General features: G+C 54.5%; 1 protein-coding gene across 7 annotated transcripts in view; it reads left to right on the top strand.

Annotated features, from left to right (window-relative positions):
* Positions 1 to 16,359, top strand: part of PKNOX2 (PBX/knotted 1 homeobox 2) — a 307,718-nt gene that overhangs the window by 218,292 nt on the left and 73,067 nt on the right. For all 7 annotated transcript variants that reach the window (XM_046016851.1, XM_046016855.1, XM_046016857.1 and 4 more), the window contains one exon: positions 13,224 to 13,332. In XM_046016851.1, coding sequence (XP_045872807.1) covers positions 13,246 to 13,332 — 87 coding nt within the window. In that variant the 5' untranslated portion in view covers positions 13,224 to 13,245. The remainder of the gene's footprint in view (positions 1 to 13,223; positions 13,333 to 16,359) is intronic.

The raw sequence follows: 16,359 nt of genomic DNA, 5'->3' as shown, positions 1-16,359 counted from the left end.
AATAAACTCTGAGTTCTTACATGTCCAAAACAGACTTTATTTTGCCTTCAATCTTGATTGATCTTCTGATAGAGCTTAGAATCCCATGTGCAAAACCTGTTCCTCTTAGGTTTCAAAGACGTTATCTTACCGTCTTCCTATTTCTGATCTTGCAACGAGAATTTAGGGAAACTTTCAGTTTGCTTTTCTTTTGCAAGTTCAAAAACGTCACCACTGTGTGCTAAGGCTTGAGATTTTGTGTGCTCCTTTCTTTTTTTCATTACCCCTGCTCACACCCTGGGACCACTTTCCATCTGAAGTCATCTGTCTTGCTTCAGCTCAGGGAAATGGTCATTTCATTATTTCTTTGCTTATCCTGCTCACTTGTCTCTGTTTGCTCCTGGAACATCCATTGCCCAGCACAGAGCCTGGTGCATAGTAGGTGCTCAGTTAATGCTTATTGAAGTTGTTGCTTGGGACCTAGATTCTCCTTAGGTCCCTATTTTCAACTCACTGCGTGGACCTGGACAAGTTTTCTCATTTGAACAGAGAGGTCAGACCTCATGACTGTTTGGGAGGCTTCCACTCTGTGCGTCGTCCTCTGGCAATCTGCCCTGGAGCTTTGAGTCCCTGCCCATCCTGGGACTGGGGAAGAAGCTGAGAGTGAGAAGTGAGAGGAAGGCAGAAGGTGGGCAGTAGGGCAGCCACAGTGGCCAGCCTCCTGAGACGTACATTTCCCTGAACCTTTTATCGGTTCAGCAACCCCAGCCTGTCCCCCTTGGGCACCTCTCTCCTTGACCTTCCCAATCGTTCTTAAATGGGCCTCCTTTCCTCTTCATCTCTGCTCCCTATACCTTCTCAGCTCACCTCCACACAAAGCTCCCATTAGTGAAATAATCCTGACCATGGCAAGTGTCTCATTAAGTGAGATCTTTTTTTTTTCACTTTTATGAATCTCAGGACAAAGAGACAGCAGACTTCCCTCCGCAATCCTGCACAGCAGGTGCTCTGATCTGAGACAGCTGGGCCCTAAAAAGAGAGGAAAGATGAGAAGTCCCTGCCAATAGATAGCTCGCATCTGCCCTAGCTTGGGCTACCTTGTACCCTGGGGGAGGCATCTTGGATGATAATTCCCCACTTGCTTCTCGTCCCCACCCCGGAGACTGGCTCTGGGAACAGACACCTCACATGCAGCTCCCCTGACTGCCCAGACCAACCTGCTCTGGACAGAACCTCTAGATCTGGAGCCAAGATGATTCATTCCTTTTCCCTGAGAGGGCCAGACGCTGGAAGATCCAGGTTCACAAGGGCTCAGATCCCAGAAGATCATTCTCTGTTCTAAGTCAGAGCATCCTAATTGGTCCCTAAGAGCCAGAGTCCACCATCTTCTCTCTTCTTGCATCTCCTGTCCTTGCTGTGCCATGGAAAGTGGCATCCCCTCTTACTGGAGAGAGAAGAGGGGAAAGTGGAAGGGCCACAATTTTGAACGTCAAGTCCACAAAGATTCTGTACCGAAGGCAGACATGAGAGCTTAATGATAGAACACGAGTTGGCACTGCCAAAAAGGCAGAATTAAGGTTCGAGGTGAGTTCTAACTTTCAGACAAGCCGCTAGTATTCAAAGAGTCTGCTGCTAATATGAAACACTTCTCCTCGGTGCCTGAGTGCAGCAGAAAGGGCCAGCAGATGACTAAAGCTTTCCTTATTAGAAGACTGAGAACTACAGCCCCCTTTCCAAGGCTGGGGTTTGAAGGGGCTGGGTTTGGCAGGGAGACAGGTAGGAGCCGGTGGGAAGGAGAACACAGCTCTGGTCCTCTGCACTTTGTTTAGCGGCTGCCTGCTCAGGAGGCTGTGGGTAACAACCCTGCCCCTGGCCTGCAGAGATGTCCTAACTGGTCCCCCATTCGGACCACTACCCAGAATCCATCCGGGCTGGGAGAGGAAGAAGGCGGGAAGGAGCATGCACAGGAAGGGACTTCTGCCAGGGGAGAAAGCTAGAACTTGGGGAGCTATGACAAGAGATGGGATACCCCCCTAAGGATGGGCTGCCCCAACTTGAAAAGCCAGCGCTGTGCAACTGGACAGGCTTTCCAAAGCTGGAGCCAGGTGCCTCTGAGCCTGTGAGTCATGGGCACACTTCCCTCCAGAACAGGGACTTCTCTGCAGCTGTGGGTGGTCCCTGGAAAACCAGGGGTGGGTGGGGAAAGAAGTCCAAGCTGAGACATCCATGGAGAGCAGACGGCCTGTGGACTGCACGCTCCCTTCCAGCCCACCCCGCCCTGGGGGGGGCCACCTGGGCCGCAGCAGGGCCAGTCCTGGCTGACAGGAAGGAGACGCTGACGGAATCCCAGTTACCGTGAGTCAGAGCCCCAGCCCCAGCACCACGGAGTGTGGGGTCAGGGCCCTAGCTGGCCCCGCTTTTGCACGGCACAAGTCCCTGGACTCCGACTCCGACTCCCAGACAGCTAACGCACACGATAGAATTCCCCATTACACATCGTCCCTTCGGTGCAGCCTTCCCCCACGGATTTCTGTCATTTCATATGCGTCCTTTAATTATGTTCCCTCCCTTCCTGACTGAAACCCCAGTCCAGCGAGTTGACGGTGGAGACTCAAGATGAGCCTCTCTCTCTCTCTTTTTTTTTAAGATTTATTTATTTATTTGACTGAGAGGGAGAGAGAGATCACAAATAGGCAGAGAGACAGGCAGAGAGACGAAGGAAGCAGAGCCCAATGTGGGGCTCGATCCCAGGACCCTGAGATCATGACCTGAGCCGAAGGTAGAGGCTTAACCCACTGAGTCACCCAGCACCCGAGATGAGCCTCCCTTTCAGCACGCTTCCTGTTCCCCGTCTTTGTCTCCGTGGCGTGATGGGCATGAGACCCCCGCTTCTTCTCGTTGCCAGCACCACTACCAGGGTTCCCTCTTCCACTCACTTTTGTGAAATAACAGCAGCAAACCGTAATGAAATATTTAGATAACTGTGGACCCGCGCCTCTGTCCGAAGCCGCCGGGGCTGGCGGGAGGGGCTGCCGAGGGGGGCCTCCGTCCACAGGGGCTAACGAAGCCTGCGTGCCTTAACGGGGCTGCTGATGCCCAGGGTGGATGGCTATCATAGAATTCACGGAAATCCGGGACGTGGGGAAGCGTATTGGATGGTACGACCCAGGTGATAGCTTGTCTCCACAATCACTCCTGCCTCTTCTGTACTTCTCCCACCTGCTGGGGGGCTCACTCCTCCTCTGGCATTGCCCTCCTCCACCCTGAGACTTGTAGGTTAAACATTCAGTCTCAGACAGCAGACCATGGGTCACACTGGAAAACTTCCTCATTGGCTCCAAGCCTCAGTTTTCACGCCCATGAATGGGCACAGCCCTCCTGCTTACACCAGGCGGTGGCTGGGAAAAAGACACAAGGTTATCTGCATCAGAAACTTAGCAAAATGCCTGGGGCCTCGGGAAACTCCATAAATAGCAGCCGTTATTGGGTCCATTTACCATCTCACTCCCCTCAAAATTTGCTCCCCGGACACAAACTCACTCTCCCGGAGGTGTACATGACTGCTGGGATTGGAAGAGCTCTGTTTTCCAGACTTGTTTGTTCCTTTCACATTTTAACAGTAAGCCAAAGAAATTAAATTGTAACTGTGTACATATTCAAGTCCCGTAAGAAGATAGAGCTTGTGAAATTGTACGGCAGAGGATTTCTGCCCCCTGAAAAGGAAACGCGAGGAAGGGCTATGATCTTGTGTCCCAAGGAGCGCAGGGCTCGGTGGGCGAGATGGGGCATGAGGGTGGGAAGCAGATTCCCCACGACACAGAAACACACACAGTGATCGTTCACGCTTCCGTGCTGCACTTCTGCTTCACGGAAGAGTAGAGTTTTGAGCAAAATTTTGATGAAGGAAAGGACACGAGAGTGTAATACAGAGACCTTAAAGGCAGATGAGATGCACAGCAAAAAGCACGGAGGAAAACTTTCATAAGGTGATATAGGGCGTTTCTGCTCAGCTGGGGCTGGAGACCAGTTGGCAATGCCCAGGAACGGGCTCACTGCCCAGCATCACTTTGTCTTTCGCACATGGCGGCCATCGTCCTCCCTTCCCTGGGGCTCCCCCCACCCCGACAGATGACGAACACAGAGCCAGTGTCCCTGTTCTCATTCCAAACCGCCATGAGGACCAAGCTGGAGGGAGGCTCCTGGGCAGCCTTTCCTTCCTGAGCTGACCTTGTCGCTGTGGATGCTTCTCGGTCTCCCTCCTTTTTCTCACAAGCTCTCCTGGGCCACCCCAAAGGCCTAGGGAGGAAGGACATCCCTTAGCTGGGTGAGGAAGTATCAGGGACGAGTGGCTTTTCTGTGATAAACTGAGCCCAGAGAGCCACTTGCTTCAACATCCCTGACTCTTGAGCGTTTTTTTTTCTAGAGGCAATTTTTTAGAAAACAGAACCACCTATCATCCAGCCAGAGGACGTGGTATCTTCCTAAGAGAGAAAAGGGGCCCAGCGGACCCTCCTCAGAGCATCTGGTTCCAGCAGAATCTGAGAGCATCACAAGGGACAGATGGACTAGGAATCAGGGTCCCTTATCCCTATGGAAGCTACCCCCCCCACACCCACCCCTGTCTTCCCTCCTCTCTCCAGCTCCCCGGAAGCGCCGTTCTCCCTGTGTGCCCGCCTCGGAGAAGAGAAAGATTTCTGAAAGGGAGGGAGGCAGATAGGGCAGCAGGGAGACGGCTGTTTGGCTCCCTCCATCTGGGCTGCCCAGCATCTGAGCTGTTCCTCTGTCTCTGCTGAGTTGTGAGCCTCAGGGGCCCGGCCCGTGTTGTTTTCTCAGCTCTGTTCCCGAGCAGCGAGCAGCGGCTGCCGTCAGCTCTTGACAAATAAGAATAAACCTGGGAATCAGGTTTGTCGAGGGGGATTTCGGTCCCTGGGTTCATTTTTAGATTTGTTTCTGTGTGTGTGCGTGTGTGCGTGTGTGTGTGTGTGTGTGTGTGTGTGCGCGCGCGCGTGCGCACGCGCGCGCAGACAGGAGACCACATGATGGTGTCTTGGGGGAGCAGGCTGGGGCTCCCAAGTGCCCTGGCAATCCACCCTCACTCCAGCTACCCAAGAACGGGAGGGCTCTCCTCTGCCCCTGGTCCTCGGGACTGCTTGCACGTTTAAAAGATAAGAGAAAGAATTGAATGAAAGGCCTCTAGCTCTCTCCTTTCCCTGTTCCTCCCCACCTCTCCCACTCATGCTATTTGGGTAGAGCCGAAGGGGGCCGGCCATGAAACAGAGGGGACAGAATCCCAGCTCTAGGTTCGAGAGTTGCCTGAGCCATGGGTGGGAACTTGGCAACAGGCCTAGGGAGAGGCTTCTTGATGGAACCTTCAGGTGGGCCCCACTGGGGCAGCAGCATGACCTCCTGGCCTCCACTCCTGAGATGCAGCGCCAAGGGGAGGGTTTTCCTGGAAATGGGAAAATGCTCAGAGTCGAGCATTACAGGCAAAAGCTGGACCCAACTGTGGGTGAGCGTGAAATTTAGGGCCCTACGGTGGGGCCCCTCTGGAGCGAGCAGCACCCCCTTCCAGCGGTTAGGGAGTGGCCATTGGAGGTCATTGCTGCCATCCCCCTGCCTCCAGGCAGGCAAAGGTGCAAAGCACTTACCTGTGAGACACGTGCAGGGATGGCACTTACCCTGATAACTGGCATGCTTCCCCCTCCCTTTCTGTTTTTTTGTTTTATTTTGTTTAAAGAAACCAAAGGGGGGAAAATTGCCAAGTTGTGAAGTGCTTTAAGAGGAGATGAGAATCTTCATCAAAATGCTAAAAGCTGGAGGGGGAGAGTAATGTGAAAACTCTTGCCTGCTATTTATGGGATTGATTCTCAGATCAAGAAGAACCAAGCAGTCGGATGAAAGGAATTATTGTTAAAGCTCCTCGGTAGGAAGATCTAATGGACAATTGCTGCTATCAGGGGGAATTAAATTGCTGTTTCAGTTTGTAAAATATATCAGCAGCTTTTTGAAGCCGGGAAAGGTGTGACAGCCTAGACAGGGAGGAGAGTGAGGGCTCTGTCGCTTCCTGGCCCCGGTGTGGGGAAGCAGGAGGCAGGCAAGAAAGAAGGGCTGGGGCAGAGCACGAGGAGTCACTCTCCTAACTCTGACCCTGGTCCACGTGTTTGAAGCCAAATTGTAAAATAGCCAAACTGGTGGGGTTGGGTGGGGGCGGTCGGGGGCAAGGCGGCAGCCCTGAGGAGCCCAAAGTCTGGGCCCTGATGTTCTCAGAACCCGCATGAATCAGGGAGGCATGGCAGGAAGCAAGAGGGCACGGTGGGGGGCTCCACTCTGGGCAGGGCGGTCAGGGGGTGTTGTGGTCCGTGACCACCAACAGACCCACTCATAGCCAGGACAGAGTGGAACCCTCTGCCTGCTGTAACTGAGCATCCCCTCCCTAAACTGCAGCAAGAGGGGTCCAGGGGGCCTCCTAACCACCCCGGCTCCCAGAACGGGGTCTCTCACTGGGGTCAGAGTGCACAAATGATCTGTCGACCCAGCCATGAGGAAGACCAACTGCAAAATGGCTTTGGGGGTGGGGGAAGGAGAGGAGTGGAGGCCCTTGGGAAGAGGACCAACACCATTTGGAAGAGACTGTCCTCCCGGTGTGGGGAGCAGGAGGGCCTCTGGCTTCTTTGACTTCACAGAAGGCTCTTACCCCTTCCGAAGACCATTTGCTCCACTTGACAGTTAAGGGCTGAGAAGGAGAGAAAGGTAGGGGGAGAGAGACATGTTCAAATCTCTTAAAGCTCACACTGGCTTCTGTTCTGTCTCCGCTCTGTTCCCTGGAGACCAGCATAATAGGGCATGACCCGGCACCACCGCCCAAGTAGGCTTCTCAGAAAGGTAGTAAATGACAATTCGCTCAGAGAGCTGCGGGCGGCCACGGGGTCTGAGTGGCCTCAGTTGCTATCTTGCTGAAGTCATTGGAAAATGATTTCCTATGGAGATGTCCAAGCAGGAACCAGAGGGGCACCAGCGAATTGGTCCTTCTGGCTGGGGCATTCTGCAATGACCTGGGGCTCTGTGCCAGGTGCAGTGTCCATGCAGACCTGGGTCATGGTGGAGCAGTGGCTCATTTTGGACCTTTAGCCAGCCGGCCTTCAGGACAACAGGGGTCTGCTCCTGAGTGCAAAGACTGCTAGGGTCTCCCTCCACCTGTGCTTCCTCCGGTAATGTAGAGTCACCTGCCTGGCTCCCACACCCCACTCTGAGCCTGCTCTTATCAGACCTGAGGACTTCCATTCACCCCCAGCACCCGAGGTCAGAAAGATGGGGCAAAGCAGCATCCACGAGGCCACAGCACTCCTGTCCCCTGAATCCTCGGCCCCTGAGCTCCGCCCCCCCCCGATTCCTAGAGCACCCGGCTCCTGGGGGGGCTGGCCCCTTCCCCTTCATTCCTCGAGGACCCTTTGCTTCTCCCTCACTTGCAGACACGTCAACCAGACCTCCTCACATTTTCAAGCTTCCCAGCCCAGAGTAACAATCTCCCTCTCACCTTCATGCTCTTCACCATCCCGGCCATGGTCTGCCCCCGCCACCACCCAGCACTGACTCCGTACACCCCACAAAGTGACCACAGTGTTTCCTCTAAAGCTCGAGATTTCTAGCCCTTCCTGGGTTTTGCAAAGAAATCTGGTGTGTGTGTGTGTGTGTGTGTGTGTGTACGCACTCCTGCGTTTCTTTAGATAAATCCACAGAGTCACATGAAATCAGTGACAGGTTGACACCGTTATTTCAAGATTCATCGCTCTGAGTTGCCAGCACAGGAGACCTAGCCAACTCCTTCCCACCACCAACACTTTTTTTCCAGGCATAATTTATAGCAGTGGGGTGAATTTGTTTCCAAAAGATGAATATCACACTATCAGCAACAGCTGCCTCTCATTTTTATTTGTTTTTAAATTTGACTCAAAGTCCAATTCTCTATACACATCCGAAGCTGTAAATCCTAAGGCGACTGATTACATGATTTAGTAAACAGGTTCTATTATATAATGCAATTAAAGCAGGGCTCCGAGGCGCCACCTACAGGCCGCTTCTGGGAAGGGAGCTGGGCCAGAGACTCATTTTTGGACTAGGCTCTCTAGGCGGAAGGAAAATAAAGGGGATTGCGCCAGGGTCGAGGCGGCAGCTCCTGAGGGAGAAGTTGCAGCCAGCCAGGTTACTAATGCAGCCTTTTGGCCTCTCCTGGTGAGTTCACTCTGTTATTCAGCCTCCTGCAAATCTGTCTAGACGTCAGAACCCAGGCCTGGGCAGCTGCTCAGAGGGCTCCCTCCCTGGCCTGGGGTCAGGGGGTGGGATAGGGGCTTCTGGGCTGGGGGTGCCGAGGAGAGCTTTTGGCTCTCCGGCCTCAGGGGCCTCCCTCCCTCCCTCGCAAATGGGCACTGAGGAGGAGAAGACATGAGCTGGCTAGCCTTTGAAATGAAGCTACAATCCAACTATCTCCCTTCCACTCAATCAAGCTTGTGTGGAGGGCTCACCATGGGCAAAGACTTCCAGAATATTCTGGTGAAATCCCTCATTTGCAGTCCAAGAGGGGAACTTGACTTGTACTGGCCACAGATACATGACGGAGCTAGATGAGGATTCCAGACTTTTTGACCCTGAGCACAGGCTTTGAGCGAGGGAATTTACGAAATGAGGAAAAGGAGGCCCAGGCAGGGGATGGGACTTCCACAGCCTCTATGTGTAGCTAGGGAAGGAAAATAATGAAAATACTGCTGCTGTGTGTCAGAGGACAGAAGAGAAGGGCTCCTATGGGGCCTTCCTCAGTGTGTCTTAGCTTCCTTCCTAGGGAGGGAAGGGAGGAAGGAGGACAGACCCAGGGCCGGTGTTCCCTCCCCTCGCCCCTCTGCCCTAAACTACAACACTCTCCAGATGAATCAGGTTCTGGGGCCTCAAGAATTCTAGCTTCTCCAAAGAGCTTTTGTAAGTGGGGGTCATGCACATATAAGGGGGAGAGGAGAAGGAACTTGCTTCCCTGGGCGCTAAGAGAGAAACTGGACCAGAAGTGGGAGCAGGGATGGATGAAGAAAACAGGACTATCAGGGTAGGAAAGGATGGAAATACTTCCACACCTTGGCAGGTGCCCACCATCCGCCTAGGCTCCCATCTAGGGCCATGAGGCGGGACTGTGAGGAGCCAAAGGGATGCGGTCCCATCCCCGCCCCCTCCAAGCGGGCACCAGATACAATGTAGTCTCGGCTAGGGTCAGAGGGCAAGAACAAATGCTGTCGGGCCAGCTGGCCAGAGAGTTCCCAATTAGACTTTGTTTCTTATCCTTAAGGCCCTGAGCCCCCAACCCCAGCACCCCAGCCCAATTACTGCTGGGCAGCATTAACCCCTTGGTGCCCCAGGCCGTTAATGGAATGTTAATTGGTCTAATGGGTTTCATGTCAACAAGTCCTAATGAGCTCCTTCCTAACGAGCTTGCTATTTTTTTCTAAGCCTGTTTGTCAACACACTGGAGTTGGGACTACAGACCCAGGGCCTCACCTCGCAGGGCTGGGGGAGCAAGAGTTCAGACAGGGAGTGGGTGCTCCCCAGCTGCCCATTCCTACTTCCTAAAGGGGTGTCTTTTGATGTCCCCTCACCCACCCCCAACCTGTGCATCACAGTTTCCTGGGCTCCTGAGCTCTATAAAATGGCGGTTTTAGCTCCTTTTGATAATATCAGTGACACGCATTATTTCTTCTTGGAGATCACTGTGGGGTTGAATGTTGCATGAGGGTTTTTTTTTTTCTCCCTCCCAGCTGTCCTATAATAAAGGTTTTCAACATTAAGAACAATCTTTTGACGTGAGCCTGCCTTCGATAGGAAATTTCTCGGTGCTAAATCATTCCTTGTGCATCCTCCATTTGCAGTCTTGGCTGCGCTCCCTGGAGTGTCCTGGTGTCTGGTAACAGAGCGCTGGGGCCTCTGCACAGGGCGGAGCAGCCTCTCTGAGCCACTGACAAATGCTGGAAGCCGCAGGCTGCAGTTTCTAGAGCCCAGGCCTACTACTCCCCTCCGGACTCCCAAAGAAAGTGTAAAAAGGGCCAGGTACGCAGGGATAGCTCAGGGAGCTCCCTCCACCCACTATGGAGTCTCACTGGGCCCAGCTTCAGACCAGAGAAGTTGAATCCCCACACCCCTCTCCAGTGAGGTTCCACATATTCCTCAGCTCCCCCAAGCTTCGCCAGTGGGGTTCCCCAGGGACGGGGGAGTGCATGTGCTTGTGGAGTGGTGTGAAGAAAAGAGCAAGCTTCCAGAGATGGGTGTGGGGTCTCCCCCAGCATCTCCTTACCAGAAGCTTCCGTGCCTGAGTGAGCAGAGAACTGACGAAACTTAAGCCCCTGATGAAAAGTCCTCCTGTTCTCTGGCAGGAGAAGCCCCCAGAGGGCAATGGGTTAGTGGCCTAGTGGCCTGTGGTGACCCCAGAGAGGGGGAGGGGAGGGGCAAAGGCCATCTGGGTCCTCAGAAAATTGTTCTTGTGTCCTCTGGCGAGGCCGGTCTGGCCCCAGCTCCCAGCCTGACAGACTCCAGACTGAAAAATCTTCTCTCAGCCTGGGCGTCGGTGGTTGCTTCTGGCTGCAGACCTCTTTCACCCATCTCTCCTTGCCCCCAGGCTGGGTAGCCCTCCTGCCATTGCAAATATTTCTAGGGACAGCAACTCCAAAATGACCCCACCTCCCATTCACTGGACAGTGAACAAAAGAAAGCAAATTAAAGACCCCTCTATTTAGCCCTAGTCCTCCTCATTGAATGTCCTCTGCTCTGCCTTTACTGACTTTCTCCTGCGTGAAGTGAGGTTACCCCAAGACCCAAACCCGAGGTTAAAGGGAATCCGTTGCCCCTAAGAGAAGAGAGAAACCGCCTGGGGAGCTCCCACCCCAGACTCTGCCCCCAGGCTCCCTCTTCTGGAGGCTGCTGGCACTACAGCCCCACAGTGGTTGACTTTCTCCCTGGCCAAGGAGCTCCAAGGAAGCTCCAAGGAAGAGGTGTGAAGGCAAGTCCTAAGGCCCCAACCAAAGTTACCTCATCTACCAGAGTTCCAGGAAAGGCTGAGCCCAACACGCTCCTGAAATATCCTGATTTCCTTTTGTCCCTCAGTGTCTAAAAGAGATTCCACACTCATTTTAATCTTTCAAATGTCTTCATTCTGGAAGTTTCTTCAGACATCTCAGAGAGTCTCTATCCTCTTTTCCCTCGGGAAGACTTTCTGCTCTGCTCTTGCCTTCCTTGGATGTTTACTGCCACCCAGACAAAGAGCCAGCCACGAAGACAGACATTGGTTTTCCCGCCTGAAGTGATGGGCTCCCCCGAGGGCTCCCTTCTGACACTCTTGGCAAAAATACAGCATGGGTCTGGGTGCCTTGTGTGTGCGTGAGGTGGGGAGACCCTGAGTGTTTTTGTTGCAAAGACATCCTGATGGTCTGTCATCTGAGGTAAAGCCAGGGGAGGTGGCAGAGAGGCCAAGGGGATGCCCTGCAGGCCCAGCAGAAGGCCTCTGTCCCTTTGCTGTCTCCTCCGGAACCTTCATTTCTCTTTCTTCTTGCCTGCTGGGCCATCACCTCCCTGACTGATAAGTCTCCTTGGAGAGGAGAGATTGCCTCCTCCTGTTTATTCTCCCACACCTCTTAGCGTGTAGAAGACACTTGATAAATAAATAGTCCGTGAACGAACACCTACATGTCCCGTGTTTCCACACGCACTTAAGGTCCGAGCATAGCCAGAGACTTGGGTCAGGCCAGCCTTCCTACTTCCTCCTTTTCCTGAAAAATAACGAAAAAACACCCACTACTCTGTCTCATACACACACACACACACACACACCCTCAGGGTGCTAGAGACCAGGCCCTTCCCTTAGGCAGCTTTAAACACCCTGAGATTACCACAGAATTCACATATGTGAACATTCCAGAAGACCCTAGGGAAGGCATGGGAAGGCATCAGTGGGACAGTGCTCTCAGGGAGAGGGGAGGAAGTTCTGAGTCTGTGCTCACAAATGTTTCTAGCTCATCAGCACCCTCCACCCAGGAGAAGCACAGGTGTCTCGCCCCACAGAGGTTCTTAGGAGTTTCCAGGCCCCATGATGGGCAGACCTGCGGCAGGCAACTAGCCTGTGGTTTCCAGCTCTAAATATTTCAGGGCATCTAGTGTAGCTCAACGGCTTTCTGGGCGTTCCGTTTCCTTGGGGTGGGGAGCATTGCCAGGCTGTCTCCACTTACAGCACCACGTTCCATTTCAAGAAGAAACCTTGAGGCCCAGGAGGGGCAGCTCACTTACTGGTGATGGGTAGAGAGTGGTGCCGTGCAGGACAGCCAGGGACAGGGCACCTGGAGAGTCGGGTCCAATCCCGGCTTCGCTAGCACTGCCCCACCCCCACTGCACACCCTCTGTCCCCTCCTCTGTCTGTAAGATGGGGGTGGTCTTGGCTCTGCTCTTCTGGCCCCAAGATGCTGGTCACTTCGTACTGAATGCAGGCTAAGGAGGCTTACTTAAAAGAACGTCGCAGACATATCCATAGCTCCATAGTCACAAGCACACACCTAGAAAAACTCAGCAAGTGACAGGAGCCTCACCCAGGCTCTCGGATGTCCCTGAGCCTCTTTCCCTTCCCTGAAGACCAACTGGTCCCCCTATCCTGGCTACCCCACGCCACCCCACCCTCCAGTCTGAGCCCGCCTGCGCCCCTACCTCCCTTTTCGGCCACTAGGGGGTGTGACGAGCACACCTGGGAGGGGTTAGCCTGTGCTCACAGACCCTGGGGTAGGAAGGTGGGACTTGGAAGAGTTAGGGCAGGAGACCTCCTACCCCTGAGAGCCCAGGTGGCTGTTCCAGAAGCCTGGGAAAGGGCCAGCGCCCTTGTCTTGGGGGATACCCGAATTGCCGCCAGCACAGCGCTGTGCTGCCAGCCAGGCTCCCCTTCGCTTGCCCCTCCCCGCCCACCAGGCCCCAGCTGATGCTGTACAAAGCATGGCTGGGGGAGGGGTGTGTTCGGTTGTTTCACATGTGATTTGAATGTCGTTTCTTTTAAGTCAAAATGGCTCAGAAAGCCCCTCCCCACCCCGGCCTCTCCCCTTAGCTCTCCCTAAAGGGCTTCCAGCACTTGCTGTAGGCCCTCAGTCCAGGTGGCCTGGCCTGAGAATATGTCGAGCCGGCCGGTCCCCAGGGCTCCCTGCGCTCAGCCTATTAACGGTGCGGCCCCCTTTCTCCTGCCACAGATCCTCGATGTGAATCAATCCCATGATGCAACATGCCTCCCCAGCCCCTGCTCTGACGATGATGGCCACGCAGAATGTCCCTCCCCCACCCTACCAGGACAGCCCACAGGTGAGTGTCGACTGACCAGATGATGGGAAGGGGGTGCGGTGGCCTTCCCCGGGCGGGACAGAGCGAGGCCTCCCCCAGCTACCTCCTGGCTACACTCTGGGCTCTTCTCCCGCATCTGGAGAGCCGGTCTCCAAGCCCCTGGAGGACCATTGCTTTTGAGAAAACCGGGTTTGGATCCTACTTGGGTAGCTCTGCCACCAACGTCGGGGACCATGGTCTTGAGCCCCCAGTCATGGTCCTTTCCCCACTCTCAGCCTGCTTCCCACTTGGAGCATCAGACAAACGCACCCAACCCCTCACGCGGGGAGATCAGATGCCTGTGAATCGAGTCTGCTCTTGAGTATCCCGGGAAACCCTAGTCAGAGGTTCCTTTGAAGCAGATCCCTCATTTACTGGCCACTGGAGCCTTCTGTCCCATCCTACTCTGCCTGCCCATTCCAGGAATCACCCTTCTGTTCAGGATTCTGTTGGCTTCTTGCTAGAAAAAGGCCAGGACTGTATCTGTACATCCTCCAACCCTTTCCTCCTGGTTCCCAGTTTCCATCCCTCAGCTTGGACACAACAGCCCCCCGAGCTCTCCTGAGACTCCATCCCGGTTGCCCCTCTTTAGACGGTGGCATCTTCGTGCTGCCTTGCTGTCATCTCCTCCCCTCCATCTGCAGGTCCGGCCCAGCTCTTGTGGGTTGGGCTCCCCTGGTCCTTCCAACCCATCCCTTCCGACCCGTGCTTCCTCCCCATGCTCACCTCTCTCCACACTTGGTTCTCTGGAGACCCTGAGTTAGTGATGTGGCTATGTGGTCAGAGAGGCCTCGGTTCTCCTGCCCTTACCTTCACTCCCTCCTATTTTCTCTCCCCTGGTCTCTCAAGTCAGTACTACTTCGGTAAGGGGGCACGGAGTATCTGTAATGTGCACGGAGCCAGCTAGAGCCCTCATTCACTCATTCACCCAGCAAATGAGCAGTGAAAGCCGACTGTGTGCAGGGGACCAGCAGCTCTGCCTAATGCCCCTCGCTCCTGTGCATTTCACACACAGCCATTCTCAGGGACTACATAGCAGGTCTGTGCAGCACAAGGGGGATATTAAGATGCAGACGCAGGGTGGACTGAATTTGCTCCCGTTAGATCCGAGGATCTGGACACCCCCAGCCTGGTGTGAGCATACAGCCGCTGCTCCATCCATCCCTGATTCCCCCACCTCTCCCTTTCCCCCCCAAATCACCCCTTTACAGAACGTCCAGCCTGCAGACGACCACTGACTCCTCTCCCCGCCGGAAATTCAAAAGCACTTGTCATTCCCCAGCCTTCAAACACACATCCTTTTATCCCCACCCGTGCTCCAACACGTCAGCTCCACGCCCCTTCCTCGGCTCTCCCCAACCCCGCCTCCTATGTGGCCAAGCCCCTGCCCACATCCGGAGCTTTCCACGAATGACCGCAGGGGCAGACTCGGCATTTACGTGGTCCCTCTATTTGAAAGCTTCCAGGCGTGCGACACCACGTCGGACCCTCCCCTCCATAGTCAGAATGAAATGCAGGAGGCCTGGCCTGTGGAGACCTATGAACACAGAGGCCATCATGGGGAACGAGCTTCCTCCTCCCTCAGCGGACACAGACGTCATCCTCTCCTGTACTTGGGCAGTGTTGGGGACCCCCAGGGTCCCGATAAATTCAAGCACTTCGGCTCCGTTTCTTTTGTAGTTGGATCCTACTCTCCTAGCTTCACAGTAGAAATGGGGGATGGACGTGGGGTCACTTCCTATCCTTAGCAGGTGGTGGGTGCCAAGGCCTCATACGTGAGGCTCGGGGACAAACGAGGGCAGGGCCAAGAGGTCAGAGAGCATTGGACCAGCACAGCTGGTGGCTGCTGCCTCCCTCCCGCCAGCCCCAAGCCTTGTTTTGCCTGCTGGGGCAGCTGGGAGAAGTCTGGGTTTGGTGGGGATTAGCAGGAGAGCTGCAGCAGGGCCTCTGTGGTCCAAGAATGCTGATCCAGGCGTCGTTAAGTACAGGAGCCTAATTTAATTCTTAGCATACAGCTGAGAACTAATACATCCCAGCTGCTGAGGGACGTGATGGAGGTGGGGCCACAGCTCTCGGGCCCTCAGCCCCCCGGAAGTCACCAGTGAGCAGCTCAAGCCTTTTGGGGGAGGGAGCGAGGCTCTGGGTCCCTACCTAGGGCCTCCGAGTAGACGCCCTGGGCAGGGACTGTCACAAGGCTCTCCTCTCTGAGGAGCCCCCAGGACTTCACCTTGGGAAATCCATTTACAGCAAAGGAATACTTATCCCTGAGGAAGCCACACATCCATTTGTAACCCCAGGGCCCCAGGAACAAGTGTCTGACAGGAAGTGCTATTGTCCCTGGTCAAGTGACAGAGCCAAAATCTGGGGTCCTGATAGCCTTGCTAGGCCACTAGGCTATGGCTGGGTTGCCATGGGCCTTCCCTGAGCCAATTCGGTTCCCAAAGAAACTGACTCAGGTTGACGAGTCGTGGGGAGTCATACAGGCAGAGACGGCCTGGACGGGATGGTAGACGTGAGTGAGATCCACAGAGCAAAGACCTCTGACTCCCCCTCAGGGAAGGCTGTCCTCTCCAGAGAGAACTAGACTTTGAGGCCGATTGGCTCTTGAAGGGGTAGGGTCCCCTCTCCACACTCTTTGGGGGCTCCTAGGAGGGTCTCCCACATCAGAATGTCTTCTGTGTGAGTCTTCTGCTGGGGAACTTGCTGCCTTCTTCCCTTTCTGCTTTCAAGAGGCTGAACCCAACTTCTCAGGGGAAGCCCTGCTCCATTGCCCTCATCATGCTCATTATCCTAGAGAACCAGCTGCTCTCTGACACTCAGTGTCCTCAGGAAAGCCGGGCCTAATAGGAACATGGGTCACATACACAGGGGAGTCCCTTCCTAAACGGGGCTCTCCCGGAAGGATTCCCCACTTCCTCCGATTCCTTTAGGTCTAATCTCATTACTTTTGGATCTGGTCTCACTTGTTTCCTCAAGGCCTGGACAGCAGAGCTCCTCTCTGTTTCACCT

This window comes from Meles meles, chromosome 8 (assembly GCF_922984935.1).
Source record: "Meles meles chromosome 8, mMelMel3.1 paternal haplotype, whole genome shotgun sequence".
Lineage (NCBI taxonomy): Eukaryota > Metazoa > Chordata > Mammalia > Carnivora > Mustelidae > Meles > Meles meles.
This window is presented reverse-complemented; position numbering and strand designations above follow the sequence as displayed.